We start from the raw sequence: 20707 nt of genomic DNA on the forward strand, positions 1-20707 counted from the left end.
CAGGGCTGGATTTTCCAGTGTTAAGCAGCCTTGCCTGGCACTGACTATCAAATAGCATAGTCTCCTGAGAATTTTCTGGAATTGTTTTTAAGAGGTTGTAAATGTTGACATTCTTTTTGGTCCTTCAAAATTAGGACAATGCCAAGCTAACCAATTTAGCAAGTAGAGGTAGAAAATAATAATCAAGCCATAGTCCCAGGGTACACATTTTAAGAATTAGCCTGCCTGGTGGATTTCCTGAGTATCGTATAAACCAAATTTTGATAAGAAGATTTGATTGTGATAAAAATGACTTTTCTGTTGCCTTTGTACCCTCATATTTTAAAGCAGCCACGTTGGGGTATTTAAAGAGAGGGTTTCAGGAGATAAATATATGAATAGAGCTGGGTCATAGGAGAAACCAAAAAGATTCAGGAGGTCAGTCTGCAGGGTGTCTGCGTCTCCTAAAAGGAAGTAATTTCTCACCCATTTCACTTTTTTTTTCCCTTTTGGCTTAAGTAAGAATTCCCTTTCAGGGCCTATTTATCATGCAAGGATGTGTGTGGATGTTCATAATATGTTTTATTTACATGTAATATGAGGATTGGTCACTAAGAAACTACATACCTATTTTTGTGTGGTTTTATATACATTGTAGCTGTGGACTCAAACTCTCAAACTTTGCAACCAATAACATTGGAATTGAGAAGACGGAAGATATCAAAAGGAAGTGAAGTCCCATTAAAACGTCCTCGGCTTGACAAAAATTCATGTGAGTCTTCAGTTTGTGTATGTGTGGCTAGAACTTGACATCCATTGGGTTAATTCCCCTGTGTCCATCTTGTCCCCTGTTCCTTATAGGCGCTGATGCTTGTCCTTGATCACAGGGGCTAGTGTGAGTGGGATGTGGTTGGATCAGAGGAGTTCTGCTAGAGGAAAAATAAATCTCAGAGCACAGGCTGTGTTAATGTTGGGGTCAGTGGTGTTGTCTCTATGCCCATAAACTCCATCTGATATGAATTCCACTGGAAATTTAATGGCTTAGGAAGGGATGGATTTCATATGCTGAGTGAAACTTTAAAAATACTATTTACTGATTTTACTGTATAGTACAGGGAACTATATTCAATATCTTATAATAACCTATAGTGGAAAAGAATCTGAGAAAGAACATATATATATATGTACACACATACATATGTACATATATATATGTACATACCTGAAACTGTCACTTTGCTGTACACCTGAAACTATCCCAACATTGTAAACCAACTACACTTCCATTAAAAAATTACTATTTATTGATTTTTTTTTTTTTTTTTTAATTTATTGATTTTTTTAAAAGTACCCTGTTGGTTCCAGAAAGGATTTGTGATGGCTTTAAGGCTCTGTAAACTTACTGACTTGGGAAGTTAGTATGTAGACTTCTATGTTGGAAAGCCCCAAAATAAAACTTGTCAAGATTGAGACATGACCTTGGCACATATTTTCAGATCATGAATCCTTAAATTAGGAAAATTATATCCTGGCAGAAAGACTGTACCTGTACTTAAAACTATAAACCAGGATAGGGTATTTCCTTTCATCGTTGATCTAATATTCTAGAAGTCTCTGGTTGAAGCCCTTATAGAGGCAGCCAGTCCAGAAATCTGTAGTAGCAGAATTATTTCTTCAGGTCTCTTGACTACAACTCTCTTAATGGTTTATAGCCCAGGAAAAGTCAAAAAACTACTCGGAAAACACTGACAAAGACTTATCAAGGAGACGGTCCTCCAGGCTGTCCACTAATGGGACCCATGAGATCCTAGATCCTGACTTGGTTGTATCAGATTTGGTTGATACGGTTACTACTGATCCTTTGCAAAACACATCATCTGGTACCAAGGAATCTGAAGAAGGTGAGTCAGAGTCTGTTCTGGAATGGTCTTGCCAACATGCTCCCTGTCTAATGAGAACCAGTCTAAATCAGTCATTGTGTACTGCCTTATACAAGTTTTAGATGGTCTTGAAATCAAGTTATTGAATTGGCTGCAGTGTTTCTTATATTCTTCACTGAAGATTTAATAGATAAACTTTTGTTTGCATTTGTGATTGGTTTTGCTTATATATGTCTGAATGTTGGGTTGGAGGTGCAGTGCTTGAAGAGCCCTGTTCCTGTCTCTGTCTTTCTGATGCCATCTCACTCCAGTCCCTCTGCCTTTTTGTTAATATTTCCAGCAGATCCTCCCTTCACTTTAGCTTCTTATTAGCCTTCGTCTTTGATATGCTCACAGCCCTGGCTATGTGTGTTGGAACCTGTGAATGTATTCTTGTATACCATGAAATGAATGGTTTCCTCTAAAAAGACCCTGGCTTTATCAGGTTTTTTTTTGTTTTAAATTATTGATTAACTTATTTATTTTTGGCTGCGTTGGGTTTTCGTTGCTGCCCGTGGGCTTTCTCTAGTTGTGGCGAGTGGGGGGCTACTCTTCATTGCGGTGCGCAGGCTTCTCATTGCGGTGGCTTCTCGTTGCAGAGCACAGGCTCTAGGAGCATGGGCTTCAGTAGTTGTGGCTTATGGGCTCTAAGAGCGCAGGCTCAGTAGTTGTGGCTCGCGGGCTGTAGAGTGCAGGCTCAGTAGTTGTGACCCATGGGCTTAGTGGTTCCATGGCATGTGGAATCTTCCTGGACCAGGGCTCGAACCCGTGTCCCCTGCATTGGCAGGTGGATTCTTAACCCACTGTGCCACCAGGGAAGCCCCTTTATCAGTCTTTTGTGGGACTTTTGGTTCTCAGATTATGTACATGTATATGTTCCCCAATCTTTCTCTTTTTCTTCTAGGTCAGTTGAAATCTCCTTTGGAAGCTGGCCAGGTCTCATCAGCACTAACTTGCCACTCCATTGGGGATGGATTGGGGCCTGCAGGCTTGGAGTTGAACTGCAAGTCAATGGGCGAAAACACTATGAAAACGGAACCGGCTTCCCCCCTTGCTGAGTTACAAGAGATTTCTACGGTGGCAGGTTCATATTTAGAGTTAACATAACCCTCTTCTTATACTTTTGCTTCTCCTTTGATTGTGAACTAAAAAAAAATGGATTTTCCTAATGCTTTTTTTTTTAACCTTTTATTAATAATATTTTCTTATTTTAATGCTATATACATTTTAAAAATGCTATATACTTGTCATTTCTGATATTGCCAATTTGGGTTTCCTCTCTTTTCTTGATTAGTATAGCTAGGGATTTATCAATTTTTGTTGATAATTTCAAAGAACCAACATTTTACTTTAGTTTTCTCTTTGTTTTTTTTTTAATGTCATTGATTTCTGTTTTGATCTTTAGTGTTTTCTTCCTTTAAATGTTTCTAGAAACATAGGTCATTAATTTTAGATTTTTCTTCTTTTCCAATATGAGTATTTAAAGTTTTAAAATTTCCCACTAAGCACTGCTTCAGCTACATCCTACGAATTTTGGTATGTTGTATTTTCATTTTCATTCAATTCAAAATATTTACGATTTATTCGTTGACTGTGGGTTACTTAGAAGTGTGTTGTTTCATTTCCAAGTATTTATTTGTTTGTTTTTTTAAATTGATTAATTTTTGGTTGCATCGTGTCTTCGTTGCTGCGCACGGGCTTTCTCAAGTTTCGGCGAGCAGGGGCTACTCTTTGTTGCTGTGCGCAGGCTTCTCATTGCAGTGGCTTCTCTTGTTGCGGAGCACGGGCTCTAGGCGCGTGGGCTTCAGTAGCTGTGGCTTGCATGGTCTAGAACTCAGGCTCCATAGTTGTGGTGCATGGGCTTAGTGGTTCCATGGCATGTGGGATCTTCCCGGACCAGGGCTCAAACCTGTGTGCCCTGCATTGGCAGGCGGATTCTTAACCACTGTGCCACCAGGGAAGTATTTTATAGATACCTTATTGTTACGATTTATAATGTAATTCCATTATAGTCAAAGAACATACTCTGCAGGATTTCAATCTTTTTTGTTTTTGTTTGTTTTTGGCTGTGCCGCACAGCATGTGTGATGTTCCCGACCAGGGATTGAACCTGGGCTGTGGCAGTGAAAGTCTGGAATCCTAACCAGTAGGCCACCAGGGAACTCCTGAACTGTCCCCTTTGTAATGTGAAGTATAACTCTGGCTTTGGTGATTGTCTTTTACTTGAAGTGTACTTTGTCTGATATTACTCCAGCTTTCAAAAAAGGTACTCCAGCTTTCTTTTGTTTTTTGTATGCATGGTATATCTATCACTTTTCTTTCAATATAACTGTCTTTAAGTTCAAAGTGTGTCTTTTATAGATAGATAGTTGGGTTTGGATTTTAACTGCAATGTTTACTCACATTAAATGAAATTATTGATATGGTTGCTTTTAGGTCTACCATCTCGCTTTTTGTTTTCTGTTTATCCTATGTTTTGTTCTTCTACTTCTTTCTTGTTTTTTCAGGTCAATTGAATTTTTTAAAATCCCATTTTAATTCATCTATTAGCTTTTAGCTCTACTTGTTAGCATTTGTTTTAGAGGTTACTCTAGACATTATGATATATATATATATCCTTTTCATGGTTTAGAGTTAATATTGAACCACCTTATATAAAATGTTGTATAATCCATTAACACCCCCTTTTTATGCTCTAGTTAAGACATGAATTGTATCTATATGTGCTGTAAAGTCCACAATTTAGTATTATAATTTTTGCTCTAAACAATTATGTATTTTAAAGAATAATACAAAAGAGATAGTGCTTTACACACGTATCTACCATATCTAGTGTTCTTCATTTCTTCTTCTTCTTCCTCTTTTTTTTTTCTGTAGTGCAGGTTTCCTGGTGACATTCTTTTGGTTTTTGTTTATTTGAACGTAACTTCATTTAATTTTCATTCTTAAAGGATATTTTCACTGGATATAGAATTGTGGGTTTACAGTTTTTTCCTTTAAGTACTTTAAAGATGTTGTTCACGGTCCTCTATTGTTTCTGAAAGGAAGTTAGTAACCATTCATATTGTTGTTTCCCTGGTTGTAATGTGTTTTCTTTCTCGCTGCTTTCAAGATTTTCTTCTTTATCTTTGGTTTTTAGCAGTTTAACTACGATGTATTTAAATTTGTTTTAGTTTTGTATTTAACCTGCTCGAGATTCACTGAGCTTGAATATGAAAATTGATTTATTTCATCAAATTTATGTTAGACCTTTAGATACTGTCCCACAGGTCACTGGGACTCTGTTGTCTTTTTTGTTTTCATTTAGTTTTCTCCCCTCATTTTCAGATGGAAAACTTTTTTTTTTTTTTTTGTGGTATGTGGGCTTCTCACTGCTGTGGCCTCTCCCGTTGTGGAGCACAGGCTCCGGACACGCAGGCTCAGCGGCTCAGCGGCCATGGCTCATGGGCCTTACCGCTCCACGGCATGTGGGATCTTCCCGGACCGGGGCACAAACCCGTGTCCCCTGCGTCGGCAGGCGGACTCTCAACCACTGCGCCACCAGGGAAGCCCGGTTTTACTTTTTAAGTTGTATTTTTTAAAATGAGGTTTAGCAGTTTTTCATTTTTTCTTTTTTGCTGTACGCGGGCCTCTCACTGTTGTGGCCTCTCCCGTTGTGGAGCACAGGCTTCGGATGCGCAGGCTCAGTGGCCATGGCTCATGGGCCCAGCCGCTCCGCGGCACGTGGGATCTTCCCAGACTGGGGCACAAACCCGTGTCCCCTGCATCGGCAGGCAGACTCTCAGCCACTGCGCCACCAGGGAAGCCCCTTCATATGTTTATTGAATATTTTTATTTATTTATTTTTGTGAATTGTCTTTTCATATTCTTTGCCCACTTCCCCTAGGATTATTTGTTTTTGTTATTGATTTGCCAAGTGTCCTTTGTATATTATTATTAGTTAATTAATTTATTTTTGGCTATGTTGGGTCTCTGTTGCTGCACGTGGGCTTTCTCTAGTTGTGGCGAGTGGGGGTCACTCTTCATTTTGGTGCACAGGCTTCTCATTGCGGTGGCTTCTCTTGTTGTGGAGCGGGGCTCTAGGCAAGCAGGCCTCAGTAGTTGTGGCACATGGACTCAGTAGTTGTGGCACGCGGGCTCAGTAGTTGTGGCACACGGGCTTAGTTGCTCCGCGGCATGTGGGATCTTCCCGGACCAGGGCTCGAACACCTGTCCCCTGTATTGGCAGGCGGATTCTTAACCACTGCGCCACCAGGGAAGTCCCATACATTGGTGTCACTTTTATTTATTGTATTTCATAATACTGAAATTAAAAAATTTAAATCTACTTTCTTTTTTCCTCAGTATTTGAAATATATAGTTATGATCATAGTATGTGTATAATCAGTATTATTACATATGCATTTTCCCATATTATAAACTCCATATTAAAATCATTTTAATTATAATATAAGCCACCCTTTAAAGATCTTGATGAGATCAAAATATGTCTTCTACCCATGGCTCATGTTCCAAGGTTTGATTAACATTCATCTTTAAAAATTTGTTTATTTTGTAAAGTTTGACTTATCATTAATTGAAAGAGGTAGAATAGGGTAGAAGGGAATTAGTATAGGTAAATTCTCGTGTTTCCTAAATACCCATGAAGGCTGAAGGACTTGTAGGATAGCCCTCTTGTGGACTCAGCTATATTCTGAACTAAGGCAGATTTAATGGGGGGAAGACATGGCCTTATTGGAGAATTTAGCCAGAAAAAAGTTATGGGATCAAAACTCATGAAATTCTATTGATGACTTGGTTCTGGACCTGGGAAGTGTTCCTTTGATAAACCTGGGTGGTCTGTAACTTTCTTCCTTCACTTGTGTGGAGAGGATAGGCCCTGTAGTTCCCAGAGCAGAGCTTCCTGGGTATGTATGAGCCCAGAGGAAGAATGAAGAAACTTGTGGAGATTTGTGGGTCATGCATTGTTCGTGAAGATTTGTGGGTCACGCATTGTTCCTGGAGAATAATGTGCAGACAAGCTTTTTGTGAGAGACTCAGGGAAATAGTAGCGGTTAAATGAAATTGTCTTCCTGTAGTTAGGGCCTGAAAGGTGTGAAGAGATGCTGCACACATGGATGTGGAAGCTCTGGTTGTGTATCTTGTTTTGCTCAGTTCGGTTAGAGTGTCCTGTTGACCTGCTACGTAATAGGCGCTGTGCTAATAAGCATCAGTGGTGGCAGATCAGTCAGACTTAGTGCCTGCCTGGGAGGCATGACGTTTAAGCTGAATCTTGATGGATGTATAGCACTGTCCCATGAGTAACACATGAGGCTTAGGTATTCCAGTAGACGAAGCTATATGAATAGAGGATGTAGCACATCTCTTATTAGGCTATTTGAAATGGAGAGAAGGTAGTCAGTTGAATATTTAGTGATTCTGTATTTTGACACTACATACTTGTGACTTTACTTAATATAAGCTATCATGAAATCTATACACGTATATACTCATTTGTGTTATACTAAATATAAATCTAATTTATATATTTAATAATAAATGTAAGGTTTGAAATTCTTTGCCTTTCTTCTGGAAAGGCAAATTTCAAACATTAATAGTAATTTAAATTTGGTCCAGTGCTTAGGGCTCAGCGCTTTCACTGCTGTGGCCTGGGTTCGATCCCTGTTTGGGGAACTAAGATCCTGTAAGCTGTGCGCGTGGCAAAAAAAAAAAAAAAAAAGAAAGGTAATTTAAATTATAAATAGAAAATTTTACAGTGTTAAAAGGTTAATGACATTTAAATTTTTTTTAATAAGAGTTTTCTGTAAAGACTATGTGTCTACAGAATTGCATACTTTTGTTTGGATAATTTCAATTTAGATTGGAGGGGCAGATTTTCTTCTTTTTTTAAAAAAAATAAATTTATTTATTTATTTTTGGCTGTGTTGGGTCTTCGTTGCTGTGCGCGGGCTTTCTCTAGTTGCGGTGAGCAGGGGCTACTCTTCGTTGTGGTGCTTGGGCTTCTCATTGCGGTGGCTTCTCTTGCTGCAGAGCACGGGCTCTAGGTGCTCGGGCTTCAGTAGTTGTAACATGTGGGCTCAGTAGTTGTGGCGCACGGGCTTAGTTGTTCCGCGGCATGTGGGATCTTCCCAGACCAGGGATCCAACCCTTGTCCCCTGCATTGGCAGGCAGATTCTTAACCACTGCACCACCAGGGAAGTCCCCTTCTTCTTTTTTTTTTTTTTTTTTTTGGTCTTGATCAGATTCTGTGTAGTTAACATAAATGCAGTGGCAGAGCACTTCTTTGAAAATAGTAAACTGAAAGTACTCAAGTATCATTCCTGGCTCATCCCTGGTGCCTTTATGTTGGTCTTCTGTTCCAGTGGGTCCAGAGTGTTATGCCTCAGCCATGTGAGCTTGTGGATACAAGGGCTCTCTCCTTTCTTGCTGAGCCTCCTCTCAGTGGCAGGGCTCCTCTCCTCAGCCTACTTTCTTTCCTGTGGGGGAAATTATTAGACTTGATGCACAAATTTGGTGGAAATTTAATCTCAGAATTTAGTAGTCCATGTTTTGGCATGGAAAACTCTCTATAACAGCCATGTCCCTTAACTCAGCAGACTGAGCTCTTCATTGTGCTGTCTTAAGGGTGGTGTTACATTAGACATCACTTGAAATTGGAAATGAATTGTTCCTACGCCACTGGGAAATATGCTGAGCAGATGAGATGAGTGAGAGGACTAGGTCAGAGGCTAAATCCCAGTGCTTGTTTTAAAGTTTTCACACACATACAGTTTCTGTCTCATGTCAGTTAATTTAGCTGCATCTCTGGTTTGTGGAGAAGATGGAAATAAGTTAAAGTGAGGGTGGTACAGGTGAGTCTTGGGAAAGATGATAGGAAGATTTTTTGTTGTCTTGCTTCTTTGTGTTGCACGTAGGATTTTCTGGGGAATAATTTTGAAACCACTGCAACTAACTGAAGCACTTGCCCATTTTCCAAGAGAGTGTATAGTAATGGTAATGGTCCAATTACCTGGATCTTGAGCTATGAGGAGTAAAAGCAGCATGGATCCCATTGCTGTTCTCTTCTGGAGTAGCTGCTAAGCTATTTGCTTTCATGACTTAATGCCAGAGGGGAATGCAGTTGAAATTGTTCTACTTGGGTAAGCATTTGTGTATTCTGTAAAACAGAAATTAGAATAGATGTCTGTAGAAGTTGCAATCTCAGATTAGTCTCTAAATCTGGGCCCAGACTATTTGGTCATTCACAGATAACCAGGGCTGTTGGAAAATGGGCTGCCGTCCATTCATTCATTTCAGTCAGGGAATATTTAACAAGTACCTACTAAGTGGCAGACTCTCTTCTAAGCTGTGTCATTTGTGAATATTCTACATGAACCATAGAATGAACAAGAGAGAAGACCCAATAGAAGTACAGGCTTATTCAGCTAATTTTTTTTTTTTAACTAAATACCTGTTAGAAATGGGGTACTACCACGAGGTGTAGCGTCCCATTGTTATGTTGTTAGTTATAAAATGAATAGGAAGTTATTTGTCACAATTATTAAATGTTTATAGATGATTTACTTGTAAATTAACCAGGTTAGTTTCAGTGTAATGCCTATAATAGTTCTTGCAAATGATTTATTCTTAAATTAACATGGTCCGGTTTAGTGTAATGCTTACGATAGTTTAGGTTTCAGACACTTGTGTTCTTCCATGTTTTCTTGGGTAGGAGAGTCATTGACCTATAGCCACTGTAGTTTGGGGAGTTGGGAGTGTCTGTGGTCTGTCATCAGACATATAGTGGTTGAACATTGGCTGAGAATTCATTGTTCTGGGGGTTAGAGAAATGAATGAGACATCTGGTCAATGTCCTTGTAGGTCTTTCTGTCCAGAGTAAGACTGCAGGTACCTGCATTACAAGAGAGACAGTTAAGGTGGTGTCATGAGAAATACTTAAAACTATGGGAGAGATAACTGACAGTGATAATGTGTGCCTGACACATGGAAGTTGAACTCAGGATTAGCTTGTTGAGCCCTTACTATATGCCTTGGAGCTGTGCTGTCAGCGAATGGGGCACTCTTGGTCTTAGTGTTCATTAAATGCTCTTTGGATCTGACTATGGGGAGAGGTGATATATAGGTTGGTGGTTTGGGGGCAGGGGTGGAAGAATATCGAACTTGCACAGGGCCTTGAAGGATGAGTATCACTTAGGTATTTGGAGATGGAGGCAGAGCAGTATCAACAGCATAATCATAGGGTGTTTTCTGAGACTATTAAGTGTGCTTTCTGACTTAATTGCAGGCTTCCTGAAGTAGGTTAAGGCTGAGCAGGTAAATTTCTGCCAAACTGAGGTCAGTTGCTTTGAGTTGCTTTTCTGTTTATGGAGCTATTGGAAATGCTTCGTTTGCAGGATAGGGAAATAGCCATCAAATGTTCACTTGGATCTCTGTTGGTAAGGTTGCTTTCCTCCTACTTAGCTGTTCTGTGGCCTTAAGGCATTTTAAAGTATTTTTTAATGAATTGTTTGACAATAAGTTGCAGACTTTTACCCCTGAATATTTTGGTGTATATTTCCTAAAAAATGAGGGCATTCTCTTATGTTACCACAATTATCAAAATCAGGACCTTATTCAAACTCCACCAGGGATTTCATTGGCACCTTTTACCTCATTTATGGAAGTGATCTTGTCTTCATTCAGCACTTTCTTTTTTCGTAAGTTGCTTTTTTATATTCATAAATTTGTAGAGAAATCTAGAAAAGTACAAGAACAATGAAACTAACATTCATGTTTCCCACCACCCAGAACTGTTGGTATTTGGTCATGAGTGAGTGCCTCAGGTCCTTACTCTGGCCCGCAGTGGCCCTGCTTCTTCTGGCCACCTGTAACCTCTGCAGTTTCATCTTTCCTCAGTCTCTCTCCTTCCTGCTGCCTCTGCTCCAGCCACAGGCCTCCTTGCTATCCTGTAAGCACAGCAGGTACACTCTCACCTCTGGGCTTTCATTTAGCATGCTTATTATTATTATTTTTTTAATATTTTCTTGGCCGTGCTGTTGCGGCATGTAGGATCTTAGTTCCCCGACCAGGGACTGAACATGCGCCCCTTGCATTGGAAGCGCAGAGTCTTAACCACTGGACCACCAGGGACATCCCTCAGCACACTTTTATTGAATACCTTTTATTCCCAGCCAGAGCAAAATGGATCCATTGGAAAACTTATTTCATCAGTCAGTTAGTGGATAACATTTATCATCAGATCATTCATTCAGCAATTGCTTGAGCATTTCTTAGGTACCAAAACTTTGGAGGGGGGTGAGAGGAAAGCTGGAAGCATTAATGAAAACACAGAAAGATGAATAAGTTATCTCCTTGACCTCAGAGAGACACTTACAAGAATGGATCGTTCTGGGGCTTCTCTGGTGGTGCAGTGGTTAAGAATCCACCTGCCAACTCAGGAGACACGGGTTCGAGCCCTGGTCTGGGAAGATCCCACATGCCACGGAGCAACTAAGCCCGTGTGCCACAACTACTGAGCCTGCACTTCTAGAGCCCACGAGCCACAACTACGGAGCCCAAGTACCACAAATACTGAAGCCTGCACGCCTAGAGCCCGTGCTCCGCAACAAGAGAAGCCACGACAATGAGAAGCCTGCCCACAGCAACAAAAAATAGCCCCTGCTCATCACAACTGGAGAAAGCCTGCACACAGCAGCGAAGACCTAACACAGCCATAAATGAATGAATGAATGAATGAATGAATGGATTGTTCTGGATACTTCCAGTCGACTAGTGGTGAATAGCATTATTGATTGATCATTGTCCAGCTTAAGCATTTCTAGATCTGCCATAATGTTGACAACTTTTTCCAAACAAAATTTCAAGTATGTCCTAGTTTTTGATGCAGTGATTCTTTTCCAACATACATGATCAGATAAAGAATCTATTTGGAAAATAAAGGTGGACAGGTATTTTAATATTTTCTAAGATATTAAAAGTTAAATCACATCAGTTAATCATTAGTATTCTTCATTGAAAAACAACATGGCAGCAACTTAAGATCATTACAGACTGTGTGCACTTAGTATGGTCATCACTATTGAGTCATAAGGAGACAACAATGAAAGGTTTTATTTAATGATGCTTTTTAAAATTTAATTTTTCACAATTAGAACACTAAGGAATACTAATTCTTTATAAGTACTACTTCTTAATGAATTTTCACAACTACTCTGATGTAAAGGCAGTTAGGACCCTTATTTAAAAATTATTAGGGGGCTTCCCTGGTGGCACAGTGGTTGAGAGTCCGCCTGCCTATGCAGGGGACGTGGGTTCGTGCCCCGGTCCGGGAGGATCCCACGTGCCGCGGAGCGGCTGGGCCCACGGGCCGTGGCCGCTGAGCCTGCTCGTCCGGAGCCTGTGCTCCGCAGCAGGAGAGACCACAGCAGTGAGAGGCCTGCGTACCGTAAAAAAAAAAAAAAAAAAAATTATTAAGGCTTCCCTGGTGGTGCAGTGGTTAAGAATCCACCTGTCAATGCAGGGGACATGAGTTCGAACCCTGGCCTGGGAAGATCCCACATGCTGTGGAGCAACTAAGCCTGTGCACCACAACTACTGAGCCTGTGCTCTAGAGCCCGTGGGCCACAACTACCGAGCCCACATGCCACAATTACTGAAGACCTCGCGCCCAGAGCCTGTGCTCCGCAACAAGAGAAGCCACGACAATGAGAAGCCCGCGCACCACAACGAAGAGTAGCCCCCACTCACCGCAACTAGAGAAGGCCCGCGCACAGCAACGAAGACCCAACACAGCCAAAAATAAATAAATAAATAAATTTATTAAAAAAAAATTATTATATGAAGAGTCATTTTGCTGGGTTTTTTTCCCCCTGCATATTTCAAAACCAATATATGCTAGGAAAAATTAAAACTAAGTAAAAGGGAAAAAAAAGGTGAAAAGTCCTCCCTTACTCTTCTCACTCTTGAAGGAACCATGGAACAGTTTGATGTGTGGTCTTCCATCCTTCCACACATGGTTCTGTGCATATGCAAACATACATATACCCATGTAGCTTTTTTTTAAAAATAAATTTATTTTTTTAAAATTTATTTTATTTTTGGCTGCGTTGGGTCTTTGTTGCTGTGTGCAGGCTTTCTCTACTTGTGGCGAGCAGGGGCTACTCTTCGTTGCAGTGGGCAGGCTTCTCATTGCGGTGGCTTCTCTTGTTGTGGAGCACGGGCTCTAGGCGCGTGGGCTTCAGTAGTTGCAGCACGCAAGCTCAGTAGTTATGGCACATGAGCCCTAGGGCACACGGGCTTCAGTAGTTGTGGCGTGCGGGCTCAGTAGTTGTGGCTCACGGGCTCTAGAGTGCAGGCTCAGTAGCTGTGGCGCACGGGCTTAGTTGCTCTGCGGCATGTGGGATCTTCCCAGACCAGGGCTCGAACCCATGTCCCCTGCATTGGCAGGCGGATTCTTAACCACTGTGCCCCAGGGAAGCCCCCCATGTAGCTTTTTAAAAACACAATAATAGGGGGCTTCCCTCGTGGCGCAGTGGTTGAGAATCTGCCTGCTAATGCAGGGGACACGGGTTCGAGCCCTGGTCTGGGAAGATCCCACATGCCGCGGAGCAACTAGGCCCGTGAGCCACAACTGCTGAGCCTGCGCGTCTGGAGCCTGTGCTCCGCAACAAGAGAGGCCGCGATAGTGAGAGGCCCATGCACCGCGATGAAGTGTGGCCCCAGCTTGCCACAACTAGAGAAAGCCCTCGCACAGAAACGAAGACCCAACGCAGCAAAAATAAATTAATTAATTAATAAACTCCTACCCCGAACATCTTCTTAAAAAAAAAAAACAACACAATAATAGAATCATATTCTTATATTAGTCAATGGCTTGTCATTTTAATTTATAGTATTTTTCCATGTCAGTTCATAGTTCTTTCACGATTACACATGACTTATTTTGTTGGGTGGGTATTCCGTAATTTATTTAACTATCCACTGCTGAAAGACATTTAAGGTATTTCTAATTTTTCACTATTAATTCTCCCTGTTTTATAGAAGAGCCTAGTACTTGGCAAGAAGGGGTAACTTAGCCAGAGTTAGAGTAGCACATTTCCTAATAGCTGGGTCATTCTGACTCCCATCTTCTGACTGAGTACCTAATGCCATGTGATGAGATGCTGGGTGCTATATAAATCAAGTGATGTGAACACAGTCCCTGCTTTTAGAGAGGTTGCGCAGTATGTGACACAGAACTCGCGCTGCTCTCGAGGGCACTTGTTAAAGCAATGTGTATACTCTGAGTAAGAGGCTTAGTAGCGTGGCCTACTAAGAAGAGCAGTGTGTGGTACAAGTGATGTCAGTACTCCAGGCAGGGTGGTGCCTTTGGAATTCTTTAATTTGAGGTGGGGAGGAAGTGTTGATCTGGAAATTGAATGGTTTTCCTGGTGTTTCTTTTGGAACATGGGCTTAGTGGTGAGTACAGGACATCCAGAACGATTGCTGGGGGCGGGGGGGGGGGGGGTTGTTGAGAACTCATTCACCAGGAATGTGTTATGTAAGTAAGCAGGAAGGAGGGCGGGATCATCCTCAGAAACATCCAGCGAGGCCCCTGGAGGCCAGGATGCTGCTGTTTTAGTCACTGTTTAGAGGTTGCTGTCCCGAGCTGGTGCCAGTCTTGGAATTTCTAACTTGGGGTGGAGTCATGATCTGAGAGATTGGTGTGAAGGAGGCTCTTGGGCAGCAGGAGGAAGAGCTGGGAAGGCAACACTATCTAGTCTAGAGCAGAAGAGGGGCGTTAGCTCCATGTGGAGCAGCTTTGGCATTTGAGGCAGCTCTGCCATCTTGTGGAATAAATGCTCAGTGATTTTTGTGAGGGCTGAGTGTGGATAGCCTTGGCAGGGTTGCTTTCCTCACACTTAGCTATTCTGTGACCTCAAAGTATTTTTTAGATGTATTTTAAAGACGTTTTTATTTTGAAATAATTTAAGACTTATTAAAAAATTGCAAAAATAATAGAAAAAATTCCTGTATATGTTCAACCAGATTCCATGCTTAGTTGCTGTGCGCCATGTGGGATCTTCCCGGACCAGGGCTCAAACCCACGTCCCCTGCATTGGCAGGTGGATTCTTATCCACTGTGCCACCAGGGAAGTCCCTCTATGCATTTTCATAATAACTTTTTCCCCCTCTGTAACTATGCATGGGGTCATACAGTATGTACTGGGCAACTTCCTGTTTTCATTTAACAGTGTATCTTGAGATTATCCATATCAGTATCAGTAAGTACAGAGCTACTTCATTCTTTTAAATGAATAATTAGGATTACATAGTGCAGACTTCCCATAAATTATTTAACTGTTCCTCTGTTTATGGACATTTTGTTATTTTATTTTATTTTATTTTGCGGTACGCGGGCCTCTCACTGTTGAGGCCTCTCCCGTTGCGGAGCACAGGCTCTGGACGCTCAGGCTCAGCGGCCATGGCTCACGGGCCTAGCCGCTCCACGGCATGTGGGATCTTCCTGGACCGGGGCACAAATCCGTGTCCCCTGCATCGGCAGGCGGACTCTCAACCACTGCGCCACCAGGGAAGCCCCATTTTGTTATTTTTTTATTCTAAACATTTGACTGGACTAACTGTGAATATTTAAATATGTTTACATTTCTCTTTGGTTGCTTTTTGTTGCTTTGCAGCTGAGAAAGTTATTCCTTCACAGACCTGAAAAAAGTTTTATTCGTTATAGAATTTCAAATACATGTCAAAAAGTATTAAAGTACTGGGGTCATGTGGTGTCTTTTTTGACAAGAATACCAACTGTATTAGGGGTCACTGCTGAGGAAACACAAGACGATGATCCTTATTCTCTGTCTGGAGAAGTGACAAACAGCACATCCAGGAGCAGATCCGCAGTGCTAAAGGTGGGGTGCAGTAGATAGTCATTTGTGCCAGGAGTTGATAGCACGTGGTCCCTGAGAGCCAGGGCCATCTGGACGCCTTCCTGCATTCGGAGTGAGCTGGTTCTGAGTGGAAGTAAAGACTTGGCTGAGGCAGTGAGGAATGGCAGGGAGCGGGCACAGCCTGAGCAGTGGTGCAAGCTGTGAGAGCATAAAGCAGATGCTGGGGCCAGCAATTGGCTGGGGTAGCTGCTGAGGGCTCATTGTGGATTAATTAATGGGAGATGAGTTTGGAAAGCAAGATGGTGCTTAGATTGACATGGGCTTAGAATTCCAAACTGAGTATTGCCAGCCAGAGTGAATACCATCATCATAGTCAATTCAGCTGTGAGGTTTTGAGGTACTGGCAGTGGGTATACAAAACAACTACTGAAGCCCGCATGCCTAGAGCCCGTGCTCTACAACAAGAGAAGCCACCGCAATGAGAAGCCCGTGCGCCACAACAAAGAATAGACCCCGCTTGCTGCAACTAGAGAAAGCCCACATGCAGCAATGAAGACCCAACACAGCCAAAAATAAATAAATTTAATAAAAGGGGGGGGGGTTATATAGGGCATTATTTCTAAGCCAAGTTTCAGAAAACATAGTTTAAAAACCTTTTTTATTATAAAGGTGATATATGCTTATCATAAAAGGGAAAGTATAAAGCATTGCCCCAGCAAATAGAAAACGAGAGAGCTTCTGATCCTACTCTGTGTTATCTATTGCTGTGTGACAATATTACTACAAACATAGTAGCTTAAAACAACATATTTATTTTCTCACAGTTTCTGTGGGTTGAGGAGTCTAGGCACAGCTTAACAGGGTTCTCTGCAAGGCTGAAATCAAGGGGCTGGCCAGGGCTGTGTTCTCATCTGAAAAATCTCCTGGGGAAGGGTCTGCTCCAGGCTCACATGGCTGTTGGCAGCATTCAGTTCCTTGCAGGCTGTCAGAGGTACAGTTTTATTATTTTTTTAAATACTCTTCTTCCTCCCTCCCTCCCTCCCTCCCTCTCTTCTTTCTTTCTTTTCTTTCTGTTTATTTATGGCTATGTTGGGTCTTCGTTGCTGCGCGCAGTCTTTCTCTAGTTGCAGTGAGCGGGGGCTACTCTTCCTTGCGGTGCCTGGGCTCCTCTTTGTGGTGGCTTCTCTTGTTGCGGAGCACGGGCTCTAGGTGTGCAGGCTTCAGTAGTTGCAGCTCGCGGGCTCTAGAGCACAGGCTCAGTAGTTGTGGTACACGGGCTTAGTTGTTCCATGGCATGTGGGATCTTCCTGGACCAGGGCTCGAACCCGTGTTTCCTGCATTGGCAGGCGGATTCTTAACCACTGCACCACCAGGGAAGTCCCGAGAGCTACAGTTTTTTAGTGGGCACTCTCAGTTCCTTGCCACATGGGCTTCTCCATAGAGTAGGTCACAACATAGCAGCTTGTTGCATCTAGCCCGCAAGGGAGAGTGCCTGCTAGTAAGATGGGTGTTACAATCTTACATAACATAATTATGAAAGTGACATGCTGTCACCTTTGCCTGTTCTATTAGAGGCAAGTTATAGGTCCTGCCCACGATTACACATGGGCATGAATACCAGGAGGCAGGATTATTAAGAAACATTTTATAGTCTGTTTCTACCCTTCCCCCCCCAAAAAAAAGAAAAAAAAAGAGAACATTCCTTAGAGTTATGCCATTATTAAAAGCAAATGCAAATTCTGTGGACCATTTTACCCCTCATATACCAAGGTATAGTAGTAATTTGGGAGAGGCAAGAGCAGAGGGTGACTTGGGATTTTGAGCCTGGGAGCCTAGGATAGAACTCTATGCTTTGCCTCAATTCTTCCATACAAAAATCCTCAACATGAGGAAGAGCACAGCATTTAAATGGTAATACCCATAACTACTTGCAAATACTGACTTCCATACTACTTTCTAAAACAAAAATAAATTGGTGTCAGTAGTTTACCCTCTATCCCAAGGATAATTTGATTACCCCTGGCTTTTGAACCAGGCTCCCTGGAGGATTTTTTTTTTTTTTTTTAATTTATTTGGCTGTGCTGGGTCTTTAGTTGTGGCACGCGGGATCTTTGGTTGTGGCATGTGAGATCTAGTTCCCTGACCAGGGATTGAATCCGGGCCCCCTGCATTGGGAGCACTGAGTCTTAACCACTGGACCACCAGGGAAATCCCACTCCCTGGAGGATTTTATTTACATATTTCCTGCCCTTTGTCGCCTAGTAACTGCTCTCATGTTGACAAAGGACCATAGTATCCCTAGAGTGGATGATGTCATTTAGCTGGTGCCATCAGTGACGTATGTTCCAATGAACTGTCCTCCCATTGGGAAATAGACACTGCGTGTGAGACTTGCGATTTTTGTAGACTGTGGCCCAGCAGGCCCTTTTGGCAACCATTTCTCCTGGTTGCTTGACCGTGCTTCCATCACCATATTTCTTTTGTCACAGGAACACCATTCTGGGGAGGAGTGTAATATAATATATAACATAATTGTATTCTTTCTACTGTGAAATAATATGGGTATTATAACATGGAAGAATAGGAAAAAAAATCAATTTTTTTTACCTTGGAATCTCAAATGCAAAATGGGTACCATTGTTTATATTCTTACTATTCTAAACAAAAAATACACTATTTTATATGTTATTCTTATATATAATTTTGTTTTGCTAAAACTTTGTTTTGAGGGTTTTCTTTAGCATAGTTATGCTATGCATATTCTGTTTTAAAATTCTTCCTTTTAAAATTTAAAACAGGGTTTCCCTGGTGGCGCAGTGGTTGAGAGTCCGCCTGCCGATGCAGGGGACACGGGTTCGTGCCCCGGTCTGGGAAGATCCCACATGCCGTGGAGTGGCTGGGCCCGTGAGCCATGGCCGCTGAGCCTGCGCATCCGGAGCCTGTGCTCCGCAACGGGAGGGGCCACAACAGTGAGAGGCCCGCATACCGCAAAAAAAAAAAAAAAAAAGTAAAACATTTTTACTGGTTGCATCATTTTGCTGTTCCTGTTGTGCTTTTATTAATTACCACTAACACCTCAGTGCTTGATTAATAAAGGGGGCAATTAGACGTTAAATTTTGTCGGGTCGTGCCCTGGTACATGGATCCCTGGCTGGGATTATGCATAACTTTGTTGGAAGCAAACAACTGTGAGGTCAGTGCCAACCCAGATGACGGCTAATGTTCAAGTAACCTATTGCAGTTAGTAATAGGCTTTCTCTTCTAATACCTCGTGGAATCATGTGGGAGCCTTGTGAAATAAGTATTTTTATTCCCATTTAATGATAAGGAAACTGTCTTGGAGAGGCTAACTCTCTTGTTTGAAGTAGTAGTACACTGAGATGAGTACTGTAGGAGTAAAGAATGGAGCACATTCCTCATTTCAATATTTTAGTATAAGGAATGAACAGAACTAACTGTAATACAAATAGAAAGGGACAGATACTACAGGATTTATTTTCCATGGAGTACTTATGGGAATTCAGAGAAGGCAGGATAGAATGTTTTTTGCTCAGAGACCAAGGAAAAAGCATCGTACAAGTAGGTGGCCTTTGAAGGCTGAACAGGGCTTGGTTTGCATGTGGGAGAGGTGTGCCAGAGGCCTGCACTGGCTGAACTGGCAGTTTTCATTGTGCATACAGAGGGCTTATTTGGCTGCCATATGGGAAAATTAGGATAAAATTGTGAAGTCTGGAAAATGCAATTTTTCATATCTCTAAAGAATTTGTTGGGTTCAGCTTGCAAGACCTTCATGAAAAAAGAAGCAGTTACTTAAGTCTTGGGGCGTTTGATCTACTTCTTCATTTGTGAGTCTGAAGTTACAGTTTTATTTTCTTTTTTAAATATTTATGTTATTTACTTATTTTCCTTTTTTTCTGGCTGTGCCAGGTCTTTGTTGCAGCGCGCAGGCTTCTCTCTAGTTGCAGCGTGCAGGCTCCAGGGCACGTGGGCTCTGTAGTTTGAGGCACACGGGCTCTCTCGTTGAGGTGTGCAAGCTTAATTGCCCTGCGGCATGTGGGATCTTAGTTCCCTGACCAGGGATTGAACCAGTGCTCCCTGCACTGGAAGATGGACTGTTTACCACTGGACCACCATGGAAGTCCCTGAAGTTACAGTTAATTGTGTAATTTATCAGATTTTGTCACAGGCTATTATCCACAATTAATTTATACCCTCTTTGCTGCTTGTCTCACCCTGATGCTTGTGTTGATTGTGTTTTCTCCACATTGCAAGGTAGGTTATATTTACCGGCTTATAATCAGCAGGGCTTGCATATCAATGAGTTATATATATACTTCACTGAGTTGAGTTTATGGGGGGAATCTTATTACTTCCTGAACTTCCGTGGTTGAAGATTCATAATTCTCAAGCCTTTCTTATTCCTTCAGACAAAAACCAGCAACTCATTTTGTCTTATTAACGTTGCCGTCTTGAAAAGAGCTCTTGGTTTGGCCAGGGGCTTCATGACAGTGACACCAGGTAGTGTCTTTTCTCTTGGGGAGTTTATCTGTTTACCTGAGCCTCTTTGATCCTAGTACCACCTCTGAGGCAGGTGGCCACCTGAATGCCAAGCTTGTTTACCTTTGGAGGACCAGCTGTTTCCACTTTCTGCTTACCTGTGAGGAATCAATGGTTTTGCTTTTGGGGGTGAAGAGTTTTTATCCTGCGAAACGAAACGTATTTCCTTTTGAGAGGCTTACTGGATTGGTAGACTATCTGTCTTAATCCATTTGGGCTGCTGTAACAGAATACCATAGACTGGGTGGCTTATAAACAACAGAAATGTATTTCTCACAGTTCTGGAGTCTGGGAAGTTCAAGATCAAGGTGCCAGCCGATTCAGTGTCTGGTGAGGGCCAGCTTCCTAGTTCATAAACAGCTATATTTTCAC

At 41.9% G+C, this 20707-nt stretch overlaps 1 protein-coding gene and 1 long non-coding RNA gene across 8 annotated transcripts in view; one reads left to right on the forward strand and one right to left on the reverse strand.

Moving 5' to 3' along the window:
* PHF20 (PHD finger protein 20) overlaps positions 1–20707 on the forward strand; it is a 133523-nt gene that overhangs the window by 62896 nt on the left and 49920 nt on the right. For all 6 annotated transcript variants that reach the window (XM_019950835.3, XM_019950833.3, XM_073792939.1 and 3 more), the window contains 3 exons: positions 638–751; positions 1692–1880; positions 2803–2982. In XM_019950835.3, coding sequence (XP_019806394.1) covers positions 638–751; positions 1692–1880; positions 2803–2982 — 483 coding nt within the window. The remainder of the gene's footprint in view (positions 1–637; positions 752–1691; positions 1881–2802; positions 2983–20707) is intronic.
* LOC141276538 (uncharacterized) lies at positions 9544–20707 on the reverse strand. 2 transcript variants are annotated; one of them, XR_012326280.1, is made up of 4 exons: positions 20613–20707; positions 10729–10843; positions 10548–10633; positions 9544–9789 (listed from the first exon to the last, which is right to left on the reverse strand). It is a non-coding gene; the product is annotated as an uncharacterized lncRNA (long non-coding RNA). The 2 variants fall into 2 exon arrangements; XR_012326281.1 differs by lacking the exon at positions 20613–20707 and adding an exon at positions 20434–20494.

This window comes from Tursiops truncatus, chromosome 15, assembly GCF_011762595.2.
Source record: "Tursiops truncatus isolate mTurTru1 chromosome 15, mTurTru1.mat.Y, whole genome shotgun sequence".
NCBI lineage: Eukaryota > Metazoa > Chordata > Mammalia > Artiodactyla > Delphinidae > Tursiops > Tursiops truncatus.